The sequence below is a fragment of the Scyliorhinus torazame genome, chromosome 1 (genome assembly GCF_047496885.1).
Source record: "Scyliorhinus torazame isolate Kashiwa2021f chromosome 1, sScyTor2.1, whole genome shotgun sequence".
NCBI classification, from domain to species: Eukaryota; Metazoa; Chordata; class Chondrichthyes; order Carcharhiniformes; family Scyliorhinidae; genus Scyliorhinus; species Scyliorhinus torazame.
The window spans coordinates 238,562,652-238,590,612 of record NC_092707.1 but is presented as its reverse complement, the minus strand read 5'-3'; the positions used below and the strand labels follow the sequence as shown (position 1 = coordinate 238,590,612).

Here is a 27,961-nt window from a genome sequence, read left to right as displayed (position 1 = left end):
AATATCTTAAAGGTTACACAAATGAAGGTTTATTTTGAAAATGTACATAAAGGCCGCAACATGGCATACAGCACAAGTTCCATTTGGGCTGGCTTTTGAACACTAGATTCATGAGCCCCAGCTGCTAGGCTTCCACCCCTCAGTGGGAGAGCTCATATTTCATGGGGAGATCACTTGGTCTCAAGTGGTCTCAAGAGGGTTATTACACACAGGATTTCTTTTTATGTCCCAGGATCTCAGCAGTTATAATTTCAAACCACATGAACTTTAATACTTACGGATAGCTAATAATACAGTTTGCTAATAGTACTTGAACTTTATTTCATAATCCTGAGTTTCACTACTGTGATATTGCACAATTTAAGTTTCCGGCATTTTCCAAACTGTCAAGTTAGTGTTTTGTCAGCCATTGAATACTACTTCAATTCTTAAACTAGCTAGTGAAATCACTATTTGCAGTGCATCCAATTTAAATTGCCACATGCCTATTCTATTAAAATGTAATTAATGTTATTTCATGTAGAGCCCAATGCTGGAATTTACATTTGGTCTATTGCATTCGCTGCTCCCAATGTGGTCTCCTCTATAGCGGAGAGACCTAACGCAGACCAGGTGATTGCTTTGCTGAGCACCTTTGGTCTGTGCACATTCAGGGCGCTGACCTTCCCGTTGTTGCCATTTTTTTTTTTTTTAAATAATATTTTATTGAAAATTTTTGGTCAACCAACACAGTACATTGTGCATCCTTTACACAACATTGTAACAATACAGATAATAATGACCTTTTTTAAATTTAAACAAAAACAACAACAAATAAATAAATATTAAATAACAAAAAATAAAAACTAGCCCTAATTGGCAACTGCCTTGTCTCAGGCCACCCCCCCCCCCCATCACCCCCCCATCCTTCCCCCCCCCCCCCCCCCCCCCCAAGTCCTGGGCCGCTGCTGCTGCCTTCTTTGTTCTCCCCTATCTATCTTTCCGCAAGATATTCGACGAACGGTTGCCACCGCCTAGTAAACCCTTGAGCCGACCCCCTTAGGACGAACTTAATCCGCTCTAACTTTATGAACCCCGCCATATCATTTATCCAGGTCTCCACCCCCGGGGGCTTGGCTTCTTTCCACATTAGCAATATTCTGCGCCGGGCTACTAGGGACGCAAAGGCCAAAACATCGGCCTCTTTCGCCTCCTGCACTCCCGGCTCTTGTGCAACCCCAAATATAGCCAACCCCCAGCTTGGTTCGACCCGGACTCCTACTACTTTCGAAAGCACCTTTGTCACCCCCATCCAAAACCCCTGTAGTGCCGGGCATGACCAAAACATATGGGTATGATTCGCTGGGCTTCTCGAGCACCTCGCACACCTATCCTCCACCCCAAAAAATTTACTGAGCCGTGTTCCAGTCATATGTGCCCTGTGTAATACCTTAAACTGAATCAGGCTTAGCCTGGCGCACGAGGACGACGAGTTTACCCTGTTTAGGGCATCTGCCCACATCCCCTCCTCAATCTCCTCCCCTAGCTCTTCTTCCCATTTCCCTTTTAGTTCGTCCATCATAGTCTCCCCTTCGTCTCTCATTTCCCTATATATATCCGACACCTTACCGTCCCCCACCCATTTCTTTGAGATGACTCTGTCCTGCACCTCTTGTGTCGGGAGCTGCGGGAATTCCCTCACCTGCTGCCTCGCAAAAGCCCTCAATTGCATGTACCTGAATGCATTCCCTTGGGGCAACCCATATTTCTCGGTCAGCGCTCCCAGACTCGCAAACTTCCCATCCACAAATAGATCTTTCAATTGCGTTATACCTGCTCTTTGCCACATTCCATATCCCCCATCCATTCCCCCCGGGGCAAACCTATGGTTGTTTCTTATCGGGGACCCCCCCAGTGCTCCGGTCTTTCCCCTATGTCGTCTCCACTGTCCCCAAATCTTCAGTGTAGCGACCACCACCGGACTCGTGGTATAGTTCCTTGGTGAGAACGGCAATGGGGCTGTCACCATAGCCTGCAGGCTGGTCCCCCTACAGGACGCCCTCTCTAATCTCTTACACGCCGCTCCTTCCTCCTCTCCCATCCACTTACTCACCATTGAAATATTAGCGGCCCAATAATACTCACTTAGGCTCGGTAGTGCCAGCCCCCCCCTATCCCTACTACGCTGTAAGAATCCCTTCCTCACTCTCGGAGTCTTCCCGGCCCAAACAAAACCCATGATACTCTTTTCTATCCTTTTGAAAAAAGCCTTCGTGATCACCACCGGGAGACACTGAAACACAAAAAGGAATCTCGGGAGGACCACCATCTTAACTGCCTGCACCCTCCCTGCCATTGACAATGCTACCATATCCCATCTCTTGAAATCTTCCTCCATCTGTTCCACCAACCGCGTCAAATTTAGCCTGTGCAATGTGCCCCAATTCTTAGCTATCTGGATCCCCAGGTAACGAAAGTCTCTTGTTACCTTCCTCAACGGTAGGTCTTCTATTTCTCTACTCTGCTCCCCTGGATGCACCACAAACAGCTCACTCTTTCCCATGTTCAATTTATACCCTGAAAAATCCCCAAACTCCCCAAGTATCCGCATTATTTCTGGCATCCCCTCCGCTGGATCCGCCACATATAGTAGCAGATCATCCGCATATAAAGATACCCGGTGTTCTTCTCCTCCCCTAAGTATTCCCCTCCATCCCTTGGAACCTCTCAGCGCTATCGCCAGGGGCTCAATCGCCAGTGCAAACAGTAATGGGGACAGAGGACATCCCTGCCTTGTCCCTCTATGGGGCCGAAAATATGCCGATCCCCGTCCATTCGTGACCACACTCGCCACTGGGGCCCTATACAACAGCTGCACCCATCTAACATACCCCTCTCCGAACCCAAATCTCCTCAACACCTCCCACAGATAATCCCACTCCACTCTATCAAATGCTTTCTCGGCATCCATCGCCACTACTATCTCCGTTTCACCCTCTGGTGGGGCCATCATCATTACCCCTAACAACCTCCGTATGTTCGTGTTCAGCTGTCTCCCCTTCACAAACCCAGTTTGGTCCTCATGAACCACCCCCGGGACACATTCCTCTATTCTCATTGCCATTACCTTGGCCAAGACCTTGGCATCTACATTGAGGAGGGAGATTGGTCTGTAGGACCCGCATTGTAGCGGATCCTTTTCCTTCTTTAAAAGAAGCGATATCGTTGCTTCTGACATAGTCGGGGGCAGTTGTCCCCTTTCCTTTGCCTCGTTGAAGGTCCTCGTCAGTAGCGGGGCGAGCAAGTCCAAATATTTTCTGTAAAATTCAACTGGGAATCCGTCCGGTCCCGGGGCCTTTCCCGTCTGCATGTTCCTAATTCCTTTCACCACTTCTTCGACCGTGATCTGTGCTCCCAATCCCATCCTTTCCTGCTCTTCCACCTTGGGAATTTCCAGCCGATCCAAAAACTCCATCATTCTCTCCCTCCCATCCGGGGGTTGAGCTTCATACAATTTTTTATAAAATGTCTTAAACACTTCATTCACTCTCTCCGCTCCCCGCTCCGTCTCTCCATCTTCGTCTCTCACCCCCCTCGCTGCTCCCCTTTTCCTCAATTGGTGTGCCAGCAATCTGCTCGCCTTCTCTCCATATTCATACTGTACACCCTGCGCCTTCCTCCATTGTGCCTCTGCAGTGCCTGTGGTCAGCAAGTCAAATTCCACATGCAGCCTTTGCCTTTCCCTATACAGTCCCTCCTCCGGTGCTTCCGCATACTGTCTGTCCACCCTCAAAAGTTCTTGCAACAACCGCTCCCGTTCCTTACTCTCCTGCTTCCCTTTATGTGTCCTTATTGATATCAGCTCCCCCCTAACCACCGCCTTCAACGCCTCCCAGACCACTCCCACCTGAACCTCCCCATTGTCATTGAGTTCCAAGTACTTTTCAATGCATCCCCTCACCCTTAAGCACACCCCCTCATCCGCCATTAGTCCCATATCCATTCTCCAGGGTGGACGCCCTCTTGTTTCCTCCCCTATCTCCAAGTCTACCCAGTGTGGGGCATGATCCGAAATGGCTATAGCCGTATATTCCGTTCCCCTCACCCTCGGGATCAATGCCCTACCCAACACAAAAAAGTCTATGCGTGAATAGACTTTATGGACATAGGAGAAAAACGAGAACTCCTTACTCCTAGGTCTACTGAATCTCCACGGGTCCACCCCTCCCATCTGCTCCATAAAATCCTTAAGCACCTTGGCTGCTGCCGGCCTCCTACCAGTCCTGGACTTCGACCTATCCAGCCTTGGTTCCAACACCGTGTTAAAGTCTCCCCCCATTATCAGCTTTCCGGTCTCTAGGCCTGGGATGCGTCCTAGCATTCGCCTCATAAAATTGGCATCGTCCCAATTCGGGGCATACACGTTTACCAACACCACCATCTCTCCCTGTAATTTGCCACTCACCATCACGTATCTGCCCCCGTTATCCGCCACTATAGTCTTTGCCTCGAACATTACCCGCTTCCCCACTAATATAGCCACCCCCCTGTTTTTCGCATCCAGCCCCGAATGGAACACCTGCCCTACCCATCCTTTGCGCAACCTAACCTGATCTATCAGTTTCAGGTGCGTTTCCTGTAACATGACCACATCTGCTTTAAGTTTCTTAAGGTGTGCGAGTACTCGTGCCCTCTTTATCGGCCCGTTAAGCCCCCTCACGTTCCACGTGATCAGCCGAGTTGGGGGGCTTCCCACCCCCCCCCCCCCCCTTGCAGGTTAGCCATCATCTTTTTCCAGCTTCTCGCCCAGTTCCCACGCGGCTGTATTTCTCCCAGACGGTGCCCCCCCCGCCCATCCTTTCCCGCACCCACTCCCCCCTTTCCCCAGCAGCAGCAACCCAGTAATTCCCCCCCCCCCCCCCGCTAGACCCCCCCGCTAGCGTAATTACTCCCCCCATGTTGCTCCCAGAAGTCAGCAAACTCTGGCTGACCTCGGCTTCCCCCCGTGATCACGGCTCGCCCCGTGCGGCGCCCCCTCCTTCCTGCTTCTCTATTCCCGCCATAATTATCATAGCGCGGGAACCAAGCCCGCGCCTCTCCCTCGGCCCCGCCTCCCATGGCCAACGCCCCATCTCCTCTCCCTCCCCACCTCCCCCCATCACCACCTGTGGGAGAAAGAAAAGTTACCATACCGCAGGATTAATCATACAATCCCTCTTCGCCCCCCCCCCCCCCCCCCCACTCGTCCCACCACTTTGTCCAAACGTTCATTTTCGTAGTCCAATCATTCCAATTTTTCTTCTACAATAAAAGTCCGCGCTTCATCCGCCGTCTCAAAGTAGTGGTGCCTCCCTTGATATGTGACCCACAGTCTTGCCGGTTGCAGCATTCCAAACTTTATCTTTTTTTTGTGAAGTACCGCTTTGGCCCGATTAAAGCTCGCCCTCCTTCTCGCCACCTCCGCACTCCAATCTTGATAGACGTGGATCACCGCGTTCTCCCATTTACTACACCGAGTTTTCTTCGCCCATCTAAGGACCATTTCTCTATCCTTAAAACGGAGAAATCTCACCACTATGGCTCTGGGAGCTTCTCCTGCTCTCGGTCCTCGCACCATAACTCGGTATGCTCCCTCCACCTCCAACGGACCCGTCGGGGCCTCCACTCCCATTAACGAGTGCAGCATCGTGCTCACATATGCCCCGACGTCCGCCCCCTCCACACCTTCAGGAAGGCCAAGAATCCTCAAGTTGTTCCTCCTTGCGTTATTTTCCAGTGCCTCCAACCTCTCCACAGATCGTTTCTGGTGTGCCTCCTGTATCTCCGACTTCACCACCAGGCCCTGTATGTCGTTTTCATTCTCTGCTGCTTTCGCCTTCACGACCCGAAGCTCCTGCTCCTGGGTCTTTTGTTCCTCTTTCAGCCCTTCAATCGCCTGTAATATCGGGGCCAACAACTCTTTCTTCATTTCCTTTTTTATCTCCTCCACGCAGCGTTTCAAAAACTCTTGTTGTTCAGGGCCCCATATGAAACTGCCACCTTCCGACGCCATCTTGGTTTCTGCTTGCCTTCCTTGCCATTGTTCCAAAGGATCCGCTGCAATCCGGCCACTTTCCTCTCCTTTTTCCATCCGTGTCCAGGGGGAACACCCTTCTGGTTTACCGCACGGTGTTTTCAGCCGTTAAAATTGCCGTTGGGGCTCCTATCAAGAGCCCAAAAGTCCGTTTCACAGGGAGCTGCCGAAACGTGCGACTCAGCTGGTCATCGCCGCACCCGGAAGTCCGTTGTTGCCATTTTAACACAAGACCCTGCTCCTATGTCCACATTTCTGTCCTTGGACTGCTGCAATGTTCCAGTGAAGCTCAACGCTAACTGGAGGAACAACATCTCATCTTCCGGTTAGGCATGCTACAGCCTTCCGGTCTTAACATCAAATTCAACAACTTCAGATGATTAGCTCTACCCCTCCTCGACCTCTTTGCTTTCATCCCATTTCATTTTAACTGTCTTTTACCATTTCTTTCTTTCTTGTCTTTCTTTATATATATTCCCCCCCATCTTATCCCCCCTTTCCTTACCTTTTCTCCCCTTTGCTTCCCCTTCCCACCACATCTACATCTGTCACAGTTTACCCTCTTAGTTTCTCTGCTGTTTGGCCTTTCACACCTTTTGTTCTGTCTGGGGACTGCAATTAGCACTTTTTCCCCTTGGTTTCTGGGACTATTTTAGCACTCTTGTTACCTTGGTTTCTGTGGCGATGACTCATCTTTCATTCTCTCACCCACAGTATAAATATATCCCACTTTCCAAGTCTTTTAGCTTTGGGTCATCTGGACTCAAAATGTTAGCTCTTTTCTCTTCCTACGGATGCTGCCAGACCTGCTGAGACTTTCCAGCATTTTCTCTTTGGTTTCAGATTCCAGCACCCGCAGTAATTTGCTTTTATTTAGCTGGAGTTTACATTTTGTGGTGAGATGTGTTGAAAATTAGCCAAAGCCAAACTATTTTCCTTGCTCTAATTTTGGGTTGGTAAATTATTTGCTCAAAAAACGTGTTTTAAATCGCAACGGCCTATTATACAAATAATAATGGATGTAGAATAAATATGATGTAAAGCAACATAATCTATTGAATGTACCACAAGAGTGGTAGAACTTTACTCTCAAATGTTATGTTTGAGATGTACAATACTATTCAGTGAAAAGCAATTGTGTGATTGCTCCATGATGAATGATCTGCAAACTAATCACAGTTTAAGAAATTGCAGCATTTTAAATCCATGTATTCCTATGTTTTTACATAATATTTCGGCTCATGGTGTTACAGGTAATTTAGTACCATGGATTGGTTACAACAGTATGGGCAGCAGGGTAGTATAGTGGTTAGCACTATGGCTTCACAGCGCCAGGGTACCAGGTGCGATTCCCGGGTTTGGTTACTGTCTGTGCAGAGTCTGCATGTTCTCCCTGTGTCTGCATGGGTTTCCCCCGGGTGCTCCAGTTTCCTCCCACAAGTCCCGAAAGAGGTGCTATTAGGTAATTTGGACATTCTGAATTCTCCCTCTGTGTACCCAATCAGGTGCCGTAATGTGGCGACTAGGGGCTTTTCACAGTAACTTCATTGCAGTGTTAATGTAAACCCACTTGTGACAATAAAGATTATTATTATTATTAGAATGCATTGAGTAGGAATAGACAAGTCATTTTGAGGAAAGGGTGTAATTAGTGGGAAGGATCAGTTCTTGAGTCTTAACTATTTGCAATCTATATTAATGATTTAGATGAGGGGACGACGTGTAATGGTTTGACGACTATATAAGGATAAGTGGGAAAGTAAGCTGTGAGACCGTTGCAAAGAGGTTGCAGTGGGATATAGGCCTCTTAGTGATGAGGAAACAATGTGGCAGATGGTGTATAATGTAGGGAAATCTGTAAAATTTTCCATTAGTGGGAAGAATGGAAAAGAAGAGCATTGTTTTAAAAAGGTGGGAGACCAGTCAATGCAAGGATTTAGAATCCTTGTGCATAAGAAAATGAGAATATAAGAAATAGATGCAGGGGTTCAGCCCTTGAAACTTGCATCGCCATTCAATGAGATTCCCTCTCTTTCCCACTCTCCTAACGGCTACTACTCATTTTCCCTCCTTCCCTAGCAACAGCAACTATTTGTCTCCCACAGCCCCCCCTTCCACCCACACCCGTTCCCTATTGGAAATAATTTTGCGCAAAGGAAGCTTGCATTGTGCAGTCTGATTTTTTTTCCCCATGGTTCCTTATTTTTAACTGTTAAATATATTGGGCGCGGTCTACTGGCTGCATTGCGACCGAAAGGTGGCACAGCTGGTAGATGTCCCGGAAGTCCTGCTCGCCACACCTCGAGATATAAAACGATCTCGTGAGACATAGTGATCTGAATCCCGCTCATCGTCGGTGGGATCACTATCTGCAAATCTGCACGTTAGAGCGAGACAGATAGTCTCACTCTAATATGCACTCACCGCATCTACCGAGGTTCTGGGATCTAACCCCTTCCCCTCAAAGACCAGGGGTGGCATGGTGGCACTGTGGTTAGCTCTGCTGCCTCACTGCGCCAGGGACCCAGGTTCAATTCCAGTCTTGGTCCCACATTCCAAAGGTGTGCAGGTTAGGTGGATTAGCCATGCTAAATTGCGCCTTAAGTGTCCAAAAGTTTAGGTGGGATTTTCGGGTTATTGGGATAGGGTGGGGTATGGACCCGGGTAGGGTGCCCTTTCGGAGGGCAGGTCCAGACTCCATGGGTCGAATGCCCTTCTGCACTGTAGTGATTCTATGTTTCTAAAGATGCGAGTTCCGCTGACTGGGACTCCTGAGTGCAGGAAACAGGACTAAGTGCGGCCTCTGCGGGGCATACCCTGCTGAGGCCCCAAATTGCAACAGTCCTGATAGATAGCGTGATGTATCTCGACTGAGCGGCGGAAAACACTCGGCTAAATGCGCTCATCACAGGACTTTGTTGCAATTTGGTTAGATCGCGCCCATACAGTCCATGTTAACAGCAAAATAGTAGCATGATCTGTTTGTTGTATGCCTGAAGAAAGCTTGTAAGTTATTGCACCAAACTGCCTTACTGGTAGTGGGTTCCATCTCATTTTGGGCAGAAGTTACAACACCCTGAAATATTGGTCCAGATCTTCTGATGAGCAGCATTTATTGCCTGACTGCTGCTGCATCCCGACATTTGCCCATCCCGTTACTGCTCCGTATTTCTGCCCGAGTCTAACGAACGTGGCTATCCCACAAATATGGAACACAGCATACCTTCGAAGCCAAGTCATGCCCCCTTTTTACGGCACTCACTGCCATATGGTAAGTTGAAATATCCGATCTGAATGTTAGTAAATGGCTGAGTGAGTGAATAAATGTGTGAGTGTGGACGGAAAGGGAGAGGTAGTTGGGAGAGAGTGATTGGTGGGGGTTGGGGGGGGGGGTGTGTGGGCAGGGTTCATGTGTGTATTTGGGTTGGGTGATCTGTTATGGAGTTACTCAGGAGTTAGATTAGGTTTTAACCTGTATCTTTTCCTGGGTAACTATTCAGGTAGGTACATTGGAACTGTCCCAAGTATCTGTCCCAAGTATCCAACTTTAACTCTTGATTTGGAGACATTTGTAGAGGGTCTTTGGGAGCATGGGAATTGTCCATTGGAAGTTGAAATTTCTTGAGCAATTCCAACTGAGCTCAGTGTGTCGACACCTCCCCAGGTCTTGGCATGCACCTTAGTCATAGATCCAGTCTCCTTTCTGCAGACTGGATGATTTGGCCTGTTAATACTCCCATCTGTTTACAGAAATGACCAGAACTACTTTAGAAGTGATGTACAAACAATATGATGGATGAATCTTTGTTTGGAAACATAATTTTCACTAAATATACTCTCCTTTTCCTAATTCCAGGATATGCTGCAGGAGGAATACTTCAAAAGAGGCTCTTATCCAGGCACTCCAATTATACCACCAAAACGACCATGGGTCCTTGTAAACTGGCTGTTCTGGGCTGCTTTGCTGCTGTTTCCTTTATTTAAGCTAGTTGCTAATATGATCTGCAATCGATCTTCCTTGACCCTCATCACTTTTTCACTTATCATCGTTGCAGGTAAGCCATCAGGTTTTCTGTCCATATCTAGAATGTGCAGCATGTATTCAGCATGAGTTTTGAGTTGTCAAAAATGAACAGGCTGTTCCGAATAAAAAGGGGTTTAAATACCTTGATTCTGGGGAAGGTTTGGCCGAACAATGCAGAAATGCCCTTTTCAAAGGCTCTGTTCCTGAATTTCAAATTCTAATTTTCATCTGGGATCTCCTGTTCAAATATACAACTGCAAAACTTTTTCTATAGGTAACAGTTATCTTTCAGAATCTGCGTTCTGATTCTGTCATGAAAGGTTTATTCCTGAATGTCACTTATTTCACGATTGCATGGAGAGGTTTGATGACCATGCATGTGCATGTTATCTTAGGCAGAAGATAGGCACCGTGGTTGAAGGATGGACTGTTCCTTAATCCTATTTAATTGTACCCTTTGTGCATTTCCCTTGTCCTTCATTTTTAATTCCTCTACCTGCAGTTAAATCATACTTGTTTTGAAAGGCTGGGTTAGAAACTGTCATAATTATGGTTTGGCTATATATAAATTCAAGGAGGTGATTATCATAGAATCTTTGTCTATTCTCATGTTAGCTGATCTCTGCTTTTTGGTTGCCAAGGCTCCATGTTCCCTGAGTTAGGCTGATTTATGACATTCCCTCCTTCCAAAAGCATTGAACTGGATCCTGAGCAAACTTTTGCTTGACCTTGCTCCTCCATTCCCACACGTCAGACTAGAACTGTCATCCTTCTTCCATACCTCATTGCTCCTTTTAAGTACTTCCCATATCTTGGCAGCCACCTCTCTCAAAAGGTCACCATTGATAAGGGGATCAAGCACATTATCAACTGCAGCAGCTCAGCTTTCGACAAACTACAACAACCAGTGTTTGACAGCAAACTCCTCGTAAGTCAACCAAAGTCCTAAGTATACAGAGCAGTTGTCGCCAACACACCTCTGTACAGCAGTGAGACTGGTAGTGACACATAGGAGTGCTAGCAAAATTCCATCAGCAATGCCTCTGCTGCATCCTCCCAATTCAGTGACTGTTCAACAAAAACTACCATCTTGACACTAACTCCACAAACATTCAGACAGAACGCCTGCAAAATCAACTTTTAAAAAAATATATATTTTATTCAAGATTTTTTGGCCAAACATAACCGTACGTAGTGTTTCTTTTAAACAACAATAAAGCAATATAAATAACAGTGGCCAGTTTTAAACAAATAAATAAATAATATATGAACAGAAACAAAAACCAAACTAAATGGCAACTGCTTTGTCAAAAATAAATACTCTCCAATATCCTGCGCCGGGCTACTAGGGACGCAAAGGCCAAAACATCAGCCTCTCTCGCCTCCTGCACTCCCGGCTCTTCTGCAACCCCAAATATAGCCAACCCCCAGCTTGGTTCGACCTGGACCCCCACCACCTTCGAAAGCACCTTTGCCACCCCCACCCAAAACCCCTGTAGTGCCGGGCATGACCAGAACATGTGGGTGTGATTCGCTGGGCTTCTCGAGCATCTCGCACACCTATCCTCTACCCCCAAAAATTTACTGAGCCGTGTTCCAGTCATAATGCGCCCTGTGTAACACCTTAAATTGTATCAGGCTTAGCCTGGCACACGAGGACGATGTGTTTACCCTACGTAGGGCATCAGCCCACGGCCCCTCCTCAATCTCCTCCCCCAGCTCTTCTTCCCATTTCCCTTTCAGCTCATCTACCATGATCTCCCCCTCGTCCCTCATTTCCCTATATATGTCCGACACCTTACCATCCCCCACCCATGTCTCTGAGATCACTCTATCCTGCACCTCCTGCGTCGGGAGCTGCGGGAATTCCCTCACCTGTTGCCTCGCAAAAGCCCTCAGTTGCATATACCGAAATGCATTCCCTTGGGGCAACCCATATTTTTCCGTCAGCGCTCCCAGACTCGCAAACGTCCCATCTACGAACAGATCTCTCAATTGTGCTACCCCTGCTCTTTGCCATGTTCCAAATCCCCCATCCATTCTCCCCGGAACAAACCTATGGTTATTTCTTATCGGGGACCGCACCGAGGCTCCCATCTTTCCCCTATGCCGACTCCACTGCCCCCAAATTTTCAATGTAGCCACCACCACCGGGCTTGTGGTGTATTTCTTCGGTGAGAACGGCAACGGTGCCGTCACCATAGCTTGTAGGCTAGTCCCCCTGCAGGGCGCCCTCTCCAATCTCTTCCACGCCGCTCCCTCCTCTTCTCCCATCCACTTACACACCATTGAAATATTGGCGGCCCAGTAGTACTCACTTAGGCTCGGTAGTGCCAGCCCCCCCCCCCCGTCCCTACTACGCTGCAAAAATCCCCTCCTCACTCTCGGGGTCTTCCCGGCCCACACAAAACTCATAATACTCTTCTCGATTCTTTTGAAAAAAGCCTTCGTGACCACCACTGGGAGGCACTGAAACACAAAAAGGAATCTCAGGAGGACCACCATTTTATCCACCTGCACCCTACCTGCCAGTGACAGGGACACCATGTCCCATCTCTTAAAGTCCTCCTCCATCTGTTCCACCAACCGCGTTAAATTAAGCCTATGTAATGTACCCCAATTCTTGGCTATCTGGATCCCCAAGTACCAAAAGTCCCTTGTTACCTTCCTCAACGGTAAATCCTCATTTTTCTCTGCTCTGCTCCCCTGGATGCACCACAAACAACTCACTTTTCCCCATGTTCAATTTATACCCTGAAAAATCCCCAAACTCCCCAAGTATCCGCATTATCTCTGGCATCCCCTCCGCCGGTACCGCCACATATAGCAACAAATCATCCGCATACAGAGATACTCGGTGTTCTTCTCCTCCCCTGAGTACTCCCCTCCACTTCCTGGAACCCCTCAATGCTATAGCCAGGGGCTCAATCGCCAGTGCAAACAATAACGGGGACAGAGGACATCCCTGCCTCGTCTCTCTATGGAGCCGAAAATAATCAGACCCCCGTCCATTCGTGACCACGCTCGCCATCGGGGCCCTATACAGCAACTGTACCCATCTGATATACCCATCTCCAAAGCCAAATCTTCTCAGCACCTCCCACAAATAATCCCACTCCACTCTATCAAATGCTTTCTCGGCATCCATCGCCACCACTATCTCCGCTTCCCCCTCTGGTGGGGGCATCATCATTACCCCTAGCCGCCTCCGTATATTTGTATTCAGCTGTCTCCCCTTCTCAAACCCAGTTTGGTCCTCATGAACCACCCCCGGGACACAATCCTCTATCCTCGTTGCCATTACCTTAGCCAGAATCTTAGCGTCCACATTCAGGAGGGAAATAGGCCTATAGGACCCGCATTGCAGCGGGTCTTTTTCCTTCTTTAGGAGGAGCGGTATCGTTGCCTCTGACATAGTCGGGGGCAGCTGCCCCCTTTCCCTCGCCTCATTAAAGGTTCTCATCAGTAGCGGGGCCAGCAAGTCCATATATTTCCTATAGAATTCAACTGGGAATCCGTCTGGTCCCGGGGCCTTCCCCGCCTGCATGCTCCCAATCCCTTTCACTACTTCCTCCGTCTCAATCTGTGCTCCCAGTCCCGCCCTCTCCTGCTCCTCCACCTTCGGAAATTCCAGCTGATCCAGAAAGCACATCATTCTCTCCTTCCCATCCGGGGGCTGAGCTTCATATAATCTTTCATAAAATGCCTTGAACACTCCATTCACTCTCTCCGCTCCCCGCTCCATCTCTCCCTCCTCATCTCTCACCCCCCCTATCTCCCTCGCTGCTCCCCTTTTCCTCAGTTGGTGGGCCAGCAACCTGCTCGCCTTCTCCCCATATTCGTACTGTACACCCTGTGCCTTCCTCCATTGTGCCTCTGCATTATCCGTAGTCAACAAGTCAAATTCTACATGTAGCCTTTGCCTTTCCCTGTACAGTCCCTCCTCCGGTGCCTCCGCATATTGTCTGTCCACCCTCAGAAGTTATTTCAACAACCGCTCCCTTTCTCTACCCTCCTGCTTTCCTTTATGTGCCCTAATAGATATCAGCTCCCCTCTAACCACTGCTTTCAGCGCCTCCCAGACCACTCCCACCTGAACCTCCCCATTATCATTGAGTTCCAAGTACTTTTCAATACACCCCCTCACCCTTAAACACACCCCCTCATCTGCCAATAATCCCATGTCCATTCTCCAGGGTGGACGCTGTTCTTTTTCCTCCCCTATCTCCAGGTCCACCCAATGTGGAGCGTGATCCGAAATAGCTATAGCCGTGTACTCCGTCCCCGTCACCTTCGGGATCAGTGCCTTCCCAAAACAAAAAAGTCTATCCGTGAATAAACTTTGTGGACATAGGAGAAAAACGAAAACTCCTTACTCCTAGGTCTACTAAATCTCCAGGGGTCTATTCCTCCCATCTGCTCCACAAAGTCCTTAAGCACCCAAGCTGCAGCCGGCCTCCTTCCGGCCCTGGACCTCGATCTGTCCAGCCCTGGGTCCAGCACCGTATTAAAATCTCCACCCATTACCAACTTCCCCACCTCTAGGTCCGGGATACGTCCTAACATACGCCTCATAAAGTTGGCATCATCCCAGTTCGGGGCATATACGTTCACTAAGTCCACCGCCTCCCCTTGCAATTTGCCACTCACCATCACGTATCTGCCCCCACTATCCGCCACTATGGTCTTTGCCTCAAACGTTACCCACTTCCCCACTAGTATAGCCACCCCCCTGTTTTTTGCGTCTAGCCCCGAATGAAACACCTGCCCCACCCATCCTTTGCGTAGTCTGACCTGGTCTATCAGTTTCAGATGCGTCTCCTGCAGCATAACCACATCTGCCTTAAGTTTCTTTAGGTGTGCGAGTACCCGTGCCCTCTTTATCGGCCCGTTCAGCCCTCTCACATTCCACATGATCAGCCGGGTTGGGGGGCTCTTTTACCCCCCCCCCCCCCCCTGTCGACTAGCCATCTCCTATTTCAATCCAGCTCCTCACCCGGTTCCCACGTAGCCATATCTCCCCCCCCCCCCCCCCCCCCCAACGGCGCCCGCCCGCCCCGACCACCCCATCCCATACCAGCTCCCCCTTCTCCCCAGCAGCAGCAACCCAGTTAACCCCCCCCCACCCCGCTCGATCCCTCACTAGCGTAATTGCACCCCCCATGTTGCTCCCAGAAGTCAGCAAACTCTGGCCGACCTCAGCTTCCCCCCGTGACCTCTGCTCCCACTGTGCGAGGCCCCCTCCTTCCTGCTTCCCTGTTCCCGCCATGATTACCATAGCGCGGGAACAAAGCCCGTGCTTCCCTTTTGGCCCCGCACCCAATGGTCGGCACCCCCAGCTCCTCATCCTCCCTCCCCCCCTCCCCCACGACATGGGGAAGAGTGAAAAGTTACAGGGTCGCAGGATTAACAACTTGGGAAATCATCTCTTCCCCCTTTTCCCCCTCTTCACCCCACATATTCGCCCCACCACTTTGTCCCAAACGTTCTTTTTCTAGCCCGCTTATTCCAGTTTCTCCTCGACAATAAATGTCCACGCCTCTTCTGCCGTTTCAAAGTAGTGGTGTTTCCCTTGATGTGTGACCCACAGTCTTGCCGGCTGCAGCATTCCAAATTTAACCTTCCTTTTGTGCAGCACCGCCTTGGCCCGATTAAAGCTTGCCCTCCTTCTCGCCACCTTCGCACTCCAATCTTGATATACGCGGATCACCGCGTTCTCCCACCTACTGCTCCGAGTTTTCTTTGCCCATCTGAGGACCATCTCTCTGTCCTTATATCGGGGAAATCTCACCACTATGGCTCGAGGAATTTCTCCAACCCTCGGTCTTCGCGCCATAACTCGATAGGCTCCCTCCACCTCCAACGGGCCCGTCGGGGCCTCCGATCCCATTAACGAGTGCAGCATCGTGCTCACATATGCCCCGATGTCCGCCCCTTCTGCACCTTCGGGAAGACCAAGAATCCTTAAATTCTTCCTCCTCGCATTATTTTCCAGCACCTCCAGCCTTTCCACGCACCTTTTGTGTTGTGCCTCGTGCATCTCTGTCTTCACCACCAGGCCCTGGATGTCGTCCTCATTCTCAGCAGCCTTTGCCTTCACGACCCGAAGCTCCTGCTCCTGGGTCTTTTGCTCCTCCTTTAGCCCTTCAATCGCCTGTAATATCGGGGCCAACAGCTCCTTCTTCATCTCCTTTTTAAGTTCTTCCACGCAACGCCGCAGGAACTCTTGTTGGTCAGGGCCCCATATTAAACTGCCTCCTTCCGACGCCATCTTGCTTTGTGCCTGCCTTCCTGGCTGCTGCTCTAGAGGATCCACCGCAATCCGGCCACTTTCCTCTCCTTTTTCCATCCGTGTCAAGGGGGTATTCCCTTCTGGTTTACCGCACAGTGTTTTTAGCCGTTAAAATTGCCGTTGGGGCTCCTATTAAGAGCCCAAAGTCCTTTCCACCGGGAGCTGCCGAAACGTGCGACTTAGCTGGTCATCGCCGCACCCGGAAGTCTGCAAAATCAACTTTGATTTACTGGACGCTGTCTGAATGGTCGGGCAGCATTTCCCCACCAGGGGCCAATTGGGGATGTGCAATAAATGCTGCCCCATGTCAGCGACACACTCATCCCATGCATGAACACACAAAAAAAAATCTTGTTTTCTCAAATGACCCATGTTCCAAAGAAAATGCTTCAAGGCATTCTTAAGCTTTCCTTGAAGAACAACAGCATTAACACTAATGACTGGGAGGAGTTTGCTATCAATCATTCAAAATGGCAACAAAATGGCCATCACACTTTTGAGTCCTGCCTTAAGGATGAGACAAAGCGGTAGCAGAGCAGAAATGAAGGAAATCCTGCATTTCAGATCCCACTACATCTTGGGATATCTTGCACCCTGTGCAGAAAGATTTGTGGGCTCAGAATTGTGGGCTCAGAATTGGCCGGTTCACTTTCATGAAGACCCATTGTAGAAACTCCTGACCCTGAGTAGACTTCATCCTCAAAACAAGGGACAACCAATGGCGATGTTTCTTTAATGGGGCTTTTGGCTCTCTTTGCTCAAAACTCTTCTGTCTTAATATCTCTACACAGATTTTAAAATTCTCCTTAAAATCAATTCAAAACCATTTCTTCAAGCTAATTCCTGTTCATTTGCTTGACATCCATTAAGTACCATGGCACATTTTCTATACTTAAAGGCAGTCTATATCTATATGCAATTAATGAGGTAGGATTGGATTCGGCCATAACTTCCAAAGTCCCTCTTGTTTGAATGATCTGTAACCAGCCACTGTCGTGGTTCCACCATGAGCAATGATTGGCTGGGTGAGCAGCAGGAGAACGGATGGCATCTGTGAAGTTGTACACTAGCAAGCAGTCAACACCTTCACAAAGGGAGAAGAGACAATAAAGAGAAAGGTGAAGCAAGGACATTTGCATATTAGAATTATTTGTCGATAAAATGTTTTGTAAGTTCTTGTTTAAAAACCATTACATTAATTTACCACTGCAATTTACATGACTACTTTTTGAATAACAAAGCACAGGCACCTCTATGTGATTTTAATGCACCAACACACACTGTGGCATTGGATCTGAGATCAAATGAGTGGAAAGGGCAGGGGAAGGGTTGAAGAAGTGCAGTGAAAATTTCAGAATAATCTTATAATAATCTTTTATTATTGTCCCAAGTAGACTTGTATTAACACAGCAATAAAGTTAGTGTGAAATGAGAGCAATGAGATGGATGAAAGCTACCACCAATGGTTGAGCAGAAGAATAGGTGAAACAAAGATCATAACCCATATTGGAGAGGATGTCAAACCAAGCGAGCTGGTGGGCAGTTTGCATTGAGCAAATCTATGGAAGGATTTGTAAATAACAAAACATTTTGAAACTCTAATGCACTGAGGAATGGGAACCCAATTGTTAAGAGGTAGTTTGTGATTGGGCCTTGGTATAGGATTGAATGTAGATGGTGTGGTTATATGTGAGTTGGAGCTTATGGGCGGCACGGAAGCACAGTGGTTAGCGCTGTTGCTTCACATTGCCAGGGTCCCAGGTTCGATTCCTGCTTGGGTCACTGTCTGTGTGGAGTCTGCACGTTCTCCCCGTGTCTGCGTGGGTTCCTCCAGATGCTCCGGTTTCCTCCCACAAGTGGCGAAAGATGTGCTTGTTAGGTGAATTGGACATTCTGAATTCTCCCTCGGTGTACCCGATCAGGCGCCGGAATGTGGCGACTTGGGGATTTTCACAGTATCTTCATTGCAGTGTTAATAACAGCTTATTTGTGACAATAATAAAGATTATCATCGATTATTATTATGTAGCATGGCACTTTCGAGTCTGGCGAGGAAGGCGTTGAAGGCAATCTCATAGGTGGCAGATGTGTGGATAAAGGTTTGTGTTATTTGGTAGGGAGGGCAGATGAGTTGTGGATGAGAGACAGACATGGATAAGCTAAGTATTTTGGAGATTGAAGTAAATACTCATGGACCAGAGTTTGAAGTTCGGATCAGACTTGAAAGTCACAGAGGTTCACTCATCAGTTGTCAGGGTAGGAGATAGAATGGGTAATATGCAAAGTTTCTGGCAGGAACGAATAGAATGATTTGGGCCTGTCAAATTTTAAACTGTATAAAGAGAATGGAAAGCTGAAGATGGGTTGGTAGGCGAGGATGGAAGGGGAGAAGTTAGGATATTGAAGGAATTGGTTGATAGTTTTGGAAACTAAGAAGTAGGAAACATACCCGAAGAACACTGGGCTTAGGAGAGGGTTTTTTTTTCCCCTAGACAGCTGGTTTGGAAAGAGGCTGGTGAGTACAATGTTTTTGAGTCCCGTGGGTTGGGTTGTAGGTGGAACAGAAACTATTGTGGAACTGGATCTTGGAAAGAGGGAATGAGGATGCAGTGGAGCAGAAGTGAGCTAAGCAGTAAACTCCAGAATTGGAGATCCAGAATTCTATTAACTCCTCCTACATCAAAGATGAGGATGGTACAAATGAAGAGAATTGAAGCAGGTGTTTGAAATATGTTTACTAATCGATACATCATGATGAAATTTCTGATTTTCTTTTTCACTTGTAAATCAGGGTAATTTTTGTTTGTGAGGATCCAGTTTATTCACAACACATTTTGGGCAGGATTTTCATTCCCTGGTTCCAATCCTGCCTTTGGGATGAACTGCAGATCAGCAAATCACCTACATTGATGGCAGGATTCAGAGGGAGATGTTGGAGGAAGCGGCCAATTGAGTGGCTGTCTCTGGGCATTCAGTTAATGATGGTCGGCAGACTCCTGGGTGTGGAGGACCAATAGGAGGCCATCAAAAGGATGCTGCCAATGTAGATGGACAAACGTGAAGATTTTCCAATATTTTAAAATGAAAAGTGGGCACGTTTTCCAGGCTGTCATTGTGGAGGAGGAATGGGATTTTGCCTCAGCGGTGGAACTGCCTGCCACCTGGAAAATTCTAGGCAGAGCCGGGAGACGGGCCCTTTAATCGGTTGTGTAAAATTGGTCTAAGTGCCGACTCACAGATGGGTAGCAATCACCCCCTTGAAACAGCTTCCTTCAAAATATGTCAGAGGCAAGAACTTGCCGACTGCTGGCACGAATCTGCTGGCACATCTTCCTCCAAGCCCAGCTCCACATGTCTACAAAACTCCAACCCGTAATATGTAAACAAAATTAAACTGAACTTCAAAGAACAGAAAAACCATGAAATGGTTGAGTTTTTCCCCTTCCTAATGGCATTGTGGGCATGCGAGTGCCAGTTCAAGAAGGTTGCTCACATCACCACCTCAGGGGTATTTAGGGATGGGTAACAAATGTTGGCCTTGCTAGCATGTTCACATTCAATGAAAGAATGTTTTTTCCCTTCATAAAGACATACTAGTACACATTTGTTTCTGAATAATTTTAATTTTGATTCAAATTTAGATACCCTTGAGTGGATTTATTCTGAAAATGATTTTAACGCTTAGCCATTTTAAGATTGTACTCGATTGTGATGTTTGAGTGATTGCTGAAAAATCAGTTTTAGGTAAGCAGTGAGACTGCAATCGCACACAAACTAGTATTATTTTTTTCTCTTAATGTTTTCATTGTAAATTAGAAAAGCAACTTTTTTCTTTGTCACTTTTTATATAAGTCTATATAAAAAGCATCACATCAATTCAAAAGCGATGGAAATTAATGAACTAGGAAAGTGCACAATGTCACCTGCATCCTGTCATTCAATTTCTTTAAAAATATTTTTCTGGTACCATCAGGATAACAGAATTTTGAGGCTGATGTGTACATGGTCATCTGGAGGCATTGGCCCCATTAATAACTTGGAAGCATGTTGGGAGTTGGTGATCCTAATATTACATATTAGGAGGAAACCCAAGAGTGAGTTTAGTGTTTTGATCAATGGCATTTTAACACGCCCACCTCATTAGAACTTCTGCCAGCGTGGTTCAGAACTGCATGAAGTAGACTTACTTGGATTCCAAAAGTGTGTTTCGACGCCTTGGGAGTTGGAAGCAGGAGAATGTATTTGGGAAGGGCAAAGGCTCTGCCCTGCTTCAAAGATACCTTCTTTAATCTCCAGTGAAATGGCATAGAGAGATTGAACCAGGGTTAATCCCCTGGCTTGATGGTAACGTTAGGGTGGGGGATATGTCCAACCACGAGGTTACAGATTGAGGCTGAGTACAATTCTGCTGCTGCTGATGGCCCACGATGCCTCATGGATGCCCAATCTTGACCTGCTGGATCTGTTCGGAATCTATCCCATTTAGCACAATGATAATACCACACAACACTGTTCATGGTATTTTTAAAAATTAATTTACGGGATGTGGGCGTCACTGATTAGGCCAGCATTTATTGTCCATCCTAGTTGCCCTTCAGAAGGTGATGGTGAGTTGCCTTCTTGAACCACTGCAGTCCTTGAGGTGTAGGTACACCCACTGTGCTGTTACGGATGGAGTTCCAGCATGTTGCCCCAGCGACAGTGAAGGAGCGGCGATATATTTTCAAGTCAGGGTGGTGAGTGAGTTGGAGGAAACCTCCAGGATGTTGGCTTCCCAGGTATCTGCTGCTCTTGTCCTTCTAAATGGTAGTGGTCATGGGTTGGAAGTTGTTGTTTAAGAAACCTTGGTGAGTTACTGCAGTGCATCTTGTAGATGGTGTACACGCTGCCACTATTCGCGGTGGTGGAGGGTTTGAATGTTTGTGGAAGGGGGAGCAATCAAGTGGGCTGCTTTGTCCTGGATGGTGACCGGCTTCTCGAGTGCTGTTGGAGCTTCGCTCATACAGGCAAGTGGAGAGTATGTCATTACACCCCTGACTTGTACCTTGTAGATGGTGGACAGGCTTGGGGATCAAGAGATAGGTTATTTGCCGTAGGATTCCTAGCCTTCGACCTGCCCTGGAAGCCACAGTATTAATGTGGCTAGTCCAGTTCAGTTTCTGATCAATGATAACGCCCAGGATGTTGATTGTGGGGGATCCAACAATGGTAATGCCATTGAATGTCAAGGTGCGATTGTTTGATCCTCTCGTGTAGGAGTTGGTCATTGCCTGGCACTTGTGTGGTGCGAATGTGACTTCTCAATGTATCCTCAATGTGAAGACGGAACTTTGTCTCCACAAGGACTGTGCGTTGGTCTGTGATACTGTCATGGACAGATACATCTGCGACAGGCAGATTGGTAAGGATGAGGTCTGGGATGTTTTTCCCTTTTGTTGGTTCCTTCACCACCTGTCACAGATTCAGTCTAGTAGTTACGTCCTTTAGGGTTCGGTCAGTAGTGGTGCTATTGAGCCACTCTTGTTGATGGACATTGAAGAGTACATTCTGTGCCCTTGCCATCCTCATTACTTCGTCCAAGTGGTGTTCACCATGGAGAAGTACTGATACATCAGCTGAGAGTGGATGGTACGTGGTTAGGAGGTTTCCTTGCCCATGTTTACCTGAAGCCATGAGACTTCATGAGTGTGTGGATCTCACAGGAAGGTGATGATTTGTTCTGAAGGTGTACAGTCAAAGTAAGCTCTTGCTTACCATGCACCAGCTCAGATATTTGCATTTTGGTGATTAGGCCGATAGATGGGTTTTCAACTGATGACTTACAACTGAGCAAGAGCTGTCAGTGATTGCAGGGACAGCTATGGAAAGTCTACATAAGAGATGCATTTCTTTCCAAGCTCTGTTCATCTGAACACATGCAGATACTTGTGAACTACTGATGTAAAGGATACTCATTTGAGGAGCAACAGAGAATATGCAACATACTGATTGGCCTTCCAGTTGCGCTGTGTTTGTAGAGGGATTGGATGAGCATGTGTAGGAGGATGTTGCAGGGCATTGTGACAATGTTGTCTTGCATGGACAGAATTGCCAACTCTGTGGAACATCAAATGTGGCTGGCGATCAAATATTCCATAGATATCTTGACGCATAGCTGTGCACAATCTGTCTGGGTGCTAACAGGCCTACTCTTTTAAATGGGATGGCAGGTACTTTAGCCTTACAGGGCTTCACTGTGCCAAACCTTTCTCCAGCTGAGGTGGTAACAGTGGAGTGTGACAACTGCACTACTCGCCCACCCCCACTTCAGTCAATACCTGACATGCTACTTTGTGTTCCATTGGTTATTTACTGCTGCACTGGTGCAGGTGAAGAGTTTGGTGGCACACTCATGAGCTACAAAACCTGGAGATTCGCGACTGAAATATTCTTGGATGATAGACAAGGGATCAGAGTAACCTGCCTCTAACTCTGCTGAAGCCACAGGGATTGCACCACTTAACAGCAGTGGGAAAAGGAAGAATAAAGTTTTGTGGTTGCAAAGGATATGCACATGAGAAAATGTAATGTTTTGAAATTTACGTGGAGAATGATATGAATATTACTACTTTGCACCACATTCTGCCACCATTCTTTGATCGTTGGATGGCAAATCACCATTTAACTTTCTTGATGATGAACCGAGGAGCATGAGTTGATGGTAACCAAAGGGCAGATGTACACTGGATAGCTGGTTGTTTGCATCACTGCTTTGTGTCAGTGGCATGGCGTACAAGATTACCTTCTCCAGGGGATCTCACTCCATTTCACTCTCTGGTTGGGTCAGGTCAATCCCTAATTCTTATTTATTTAGTATTTGTGTGGAACAGAAATTGTTTTCCACCAATGCATTACTTGTAGTATTAATACCTTCTTAAACAGCAATGAGTCAGTAAATTTCAGAGCAAATCCAGTTAAAGCATTATACAAAAAAAAAAGTGATGCACAGTAGCTTTGCTGTACAGGAATATGGATCACTGAATTGGTGTGCTGCTTGAGGTGGGCGAGGGTGAGGAGAGGGGAAAGCGAAGAGGCAAAATTGCTTTACCTAACTCGTGCCATTTCAAATTTACTTGATTTTCCCCATGCTGCTGCAGATCAGTTTTGTGGGCCAGGAACGAAGGCTAACAACCTGAGCTCCAAATTCCTTTACCCAGGATCAAAATGATTTAAAGTAAGTTCAATTGAATATGAAATTTAAACAAAGCAGTAAACCATTCACCCGCCAACCGCTAAAGAATATATCTAAACTACAGAACAAAACTAACCTTACCAAAAAATGCATCAGGAATAGCTCCTTCAGCAGGTGAGTGAAGAGATAGGTTACACAAACACAGCATATAAAGACAAAGCCAATGATGCAAGATGATACTTTGAATGCGAGTGTTTGCAGGTAATTAAGTCTTTACAGGTTCAGACAGTGCGACCGGAGAGAGGGATAATCACAGTGTTAGAGGTGAAAATATTCACACAAAGGCCTTTTGGATGAGTAAAGAAGCAGTTTATTATATCAGAATTCTGGAGAAAGGCCTTAGGTTCCGCAGCCTTTAGACAGTACTCTTTCTCACTTGAGCTAAGGTTCACACAGGTTAATATACAGATTCGTAAGCAAAACAGTTTGTAATCTCATTTACATACTGACAATCACCTTTATTCACGTCACAATTCATTACATGCAACTAATTAGTCCTCCATTATCTCAGTCCATGCCATAAATGGTTATTAGGTTATTAGTGATTAATGTCTTGATATCAATCATTCCTGCCTCCCTGACTAACTCTGCTGTCTGTAATTAAATTATGTTATTCATACCAGTTTGCAAGTAAGCTCATCGAACAGTCCCACACTCTGCCACTAACTTTCGCTCTGAATTAGTTCCTCTGTGTTTTCGTTATTGTGTGATTTTTCGTTAACTGGTGGTAATGCTTAACTGATTGACCGATCTTGATTCTTCGTTCCCTCAGAGTTTCTACAAGATGTGGGACCATCTCTGGCTCTTTATAATCCTAACTCAAATGATCCTTGCTAGGCCTATAGTGGTGGGCCTAAGGGGTACAAAAGTTATAGCGATAGGAGGTTCTGGTGGTGGAGATGCAGTATTTTCCTTTTCCTCCGTAAACTTTAAAATGCATGGGGGCAGGTGTAATCTCTAAGACACAACCATGAGTTCTGATTAACCGACATTCGTCCAACTCTCCCTGTCCTACCAGGTGGGGGCACACAGTAATGTCCCCTTTCTCTTTACACCCCGTGAGGGAGATCCCATATATTGGGCACGATTCTCTGCTCCCGCGCCGCTTCAGAGAATCGCCTGGGTCGCCAAATTTTCCCACGACGCCGGTCCGACGCCCTCCCGCGATTCACGGAAGCGGCCAGATCGGCACAATCGCGTTTTGCGCGGTGAATCACCCGAGACAGCCAAAATGGCAATCCACCAGTACCCCCGCGATTCTCAGTGCCGGATGGGCCGAGCGGCCTGCCCAAAACGGCGGGTTCCCCCCGGCGCCGTCCACACCTGGTCGCTGCTGGTGGGAACAGCGTGGGAACGGGGGGGGGGGGGGGCCTCAAATGGGGTCTGGCCCGCGATCGGTGCCCACCGATCTTCGGGCCAGCCTCTCTAAAGGAGGACCTCCTTTCTTCCGCAGCCCCGCAAGATCCATCGGACATCTTCTTGCGGGGCAGACTCGGGGAGGACGGCAACCACGCATGCGCGGGTGACGCCAGTTATGTGGCGCCGGCCGCGTCATGTATGCGGCGCCGCGTAAAGGCCTGGCGCACGTAAATGACGCGGCGCCGCTCCTAGACCATTTTCAGGCTCTGAATCGGTCGGGATAGGGGCCGTTTCGCGCCGTCGTGAAACTCGACGGCGTTCACGACGGCGCGAACACTCTTGTCTCCATTTCAGAGAATCGCACCCATTATTCCTGTGTGTAGCAGAGGTCTCGGTGAGATAGTACCTGAGGGAGGTGTTAACCCGTACGATTCCAATGTTCTCCAGTTGGTTGTGAGGGAATGGCCCTGAGTCCGATGTGATGATAGGGATCATCCCCGTTATCTCGTCCAGTATACTCTGGTTACTCCCTTCAGAGTACAGTTGTCCAGCATCCCTTGTCATTTGGCTAGCTTAACCAGTTGCGGGCTGTCTATTCAATATGGCACCTTCTCCCCCCCCCCCCCTTTAGATCAGATCAAGGTTGTGGCTTAGCTGCCCCTGTCAGAGCCTTCCGGCTGTCTCCCTTTCTCGGTCGATGAGTTTGTTAATTATTGTTGATTGTCTTAGTGTGTGTCTCAAACACTGTTGTTCCATTCAATTGTATACCCAGGCCTCCTTCGCCAAAGCTGGCTAGACCTTTCTCTGCTTTCTCCAATATTCTCTTCTTTATTCCTGTAAGTTCCACCTTTGCATTTAACCTTTGTATGTCTAGTGACTTTACCATAGAAGTTACTGTGTTAAGTCATGTCACTGCATCATTGATTATGCCTCTTCTAACCCTGTGTCATGCCCTCAAAATCTAGTGGCACCCGTGTCATTGGCAGCCTGCTTCATAACAACCGTACTTAAAACACTATACATATTTATTTCATATTCAATACCTGAACCCGCGAGAAGTACAGACATAATTTCTATATGCATCTGCTGTCTTTCCCCAAATGTAGCTGCAGCCACGTATTAAAATAAGTTCAACCATTGTTCCAGTCTCTGGCTGCTGGGATGCACATCCCGTCAATAAAATTATATAAAGCTCCATAGTTCATATAGCTACGTTCATCTTGTGTCCGTTGCGAAATCAGTGATGTTCCTGCGCTCTTAAGTGCTTGTAGTTGTTCTGAGATCTCAAAGAGCCATCACGAGTCCCCACAGCTGCTGCAGTCGTTCCAGCCTTTTTTGAATGTTTAATCTAAAAATTTAAAGGAAAAGTGTCCTGGTCATCACCAGGTGTTAGGTGTTGTCCGTATGAAGCTTTTCCTGTATGGGCTGAACATGTCTGTTATTTAGGGGTTAGTAATTCTCATATTTTACAACCTTTTCATATCTATTTCCTCGTGGTTACGCACCTGATTCTGTTGCGCTTGAACCCGACCCAGACGTGCTTGTGCCACTTTAAGTAGCCAGTTTACAATAATTCAACTATCTCAAATTCCTGAAGCTACTGCAAATATTGTTCCACTTGCAGTTGCTTGTAAAGTAAAACACAAAAGATCCATTCTGCTTGGGACAGAGTGGGGTTAGCTAATCTGAATATATCTGACAATTCAAAACTTAAGATTTGTAAGTTCCAATTAAAAATACATCTTCAGCTGTTTTTTATATTACTTTATCAGAATTACAAAGCCAGAGCTCAAGAGTCCACGTGGGCAGGGGCAAACCCCTAATCCAGCTCCTCGCCTGCTCCAAAAACCAATTCAACTGAATCTAATTCATGGTCCTCACAAGAGAGACATACCAAATCCAAGCATGAACAAGCACGGGTCAATTCTCTGCTGGTTTGAAAAGGGGTGGAGTAAGAGATCTCTACCCGATGTCATTTTGTCACCACCCTTCTTTTGTTTAAATAAGAAACATGATCATGGACATATTTTATTTACCCATCTGTCCTTTACACTTAACTCTGCAATCTCAGAATTAATACATCTGCGTTGTGTCAGGGAAGTTGTAACTCAGGACTAATCCAACAACCGGATTGGTCATATGTATTTCAACTATCCTAACTTCCAATGAACACCATAAAACTAATATTTTCTTATTCTTACATACGTGATTTTGTACCCTGATTAAAATTCCTCATGTATCAAAATTACCCTGGAAATGTCAATGATAAGCTTTGAAAAGAAAAATTTGTTAATTACACTCAAACTATGATCTTTAAATCACAATGTCAGACGACAAACAAATATCACCACACTCACAAAGGAAACCTAACACTTCAGCGCTTTAACCAAAATTAGTTCGGTAAAAATCCTTCTGGTTCCTATTCTAAAGTTCCAAATTATAAACTCAAGGTTACTTCTCAGAAGATAAATCTTAGTAGAGATATATGAACATTCACAGACCAAACACACACATTTTCACAGCTCGCAAATATCAGAGTTAACTGTTAGCCTTCTCATGTCTACAGATTCTCAAAGAGACAGCAATTTTACAATTGCTTCATTAAAATACTGAACAAGATCTTCTATTCTACTTCATCATAACTTTATCTGTTTTATTCCATTTAATTCAATTTCCACTGATTGATTTTATAGGCATTAGCTATTCTTAGAGACGTATATTTTTTTTACAGATGACCTGCTTGCTGAAATGGTTAAATTTTGTACAGAACCTAAGGGGGCGGAGAATGGGTGGAGAACTTGGAATGATGCCGTTTTGCCTTTTAAGTGATCTCAAATTTTATTTATTCTTTCCTTTAAAAATGAATTGAATTACTGTTGAGTTTTTCTGGACGGCTTGAATGGCTTAATCTCAAACTGAAATCCGATCTCGCACATTTGAAACTATCTGAAGTTCTTCTAGACAAGAATACATTGTTAAGTTGCTATCCTTAATCTTGTATTT

General features: G+C 46.8%; 1 protein-coding gene across 4 annotated transcripts in view; it reads left to right on the top strand.

Moving 5' to 3' along the window:
• agpat4 (1-acylglycerol-3-phosphate O-acyltransferase 4 (lysophosphatidic acid acyltransferase, delta)) overlaps positions 1–27,961 on the top strand; it is a 313,768-nt gene that overhangs the window by 236,287 nt on the left and 49,520 nt on the right. For all 4 annotated transcript variants that reach the window (XM_072503738.1, XM_072503709.1, XM_072503730.1 and 1 more), the window contains one exon: positions 9,909–10,107. In XM_072503738.1, the coding sequence (XP_072359839.1) occupies positions 9,909–10,107 (199 nt within the window). The remainder of the gene's footprint in view (positions 1–9,908; positions 10,108–27,961) is intronic.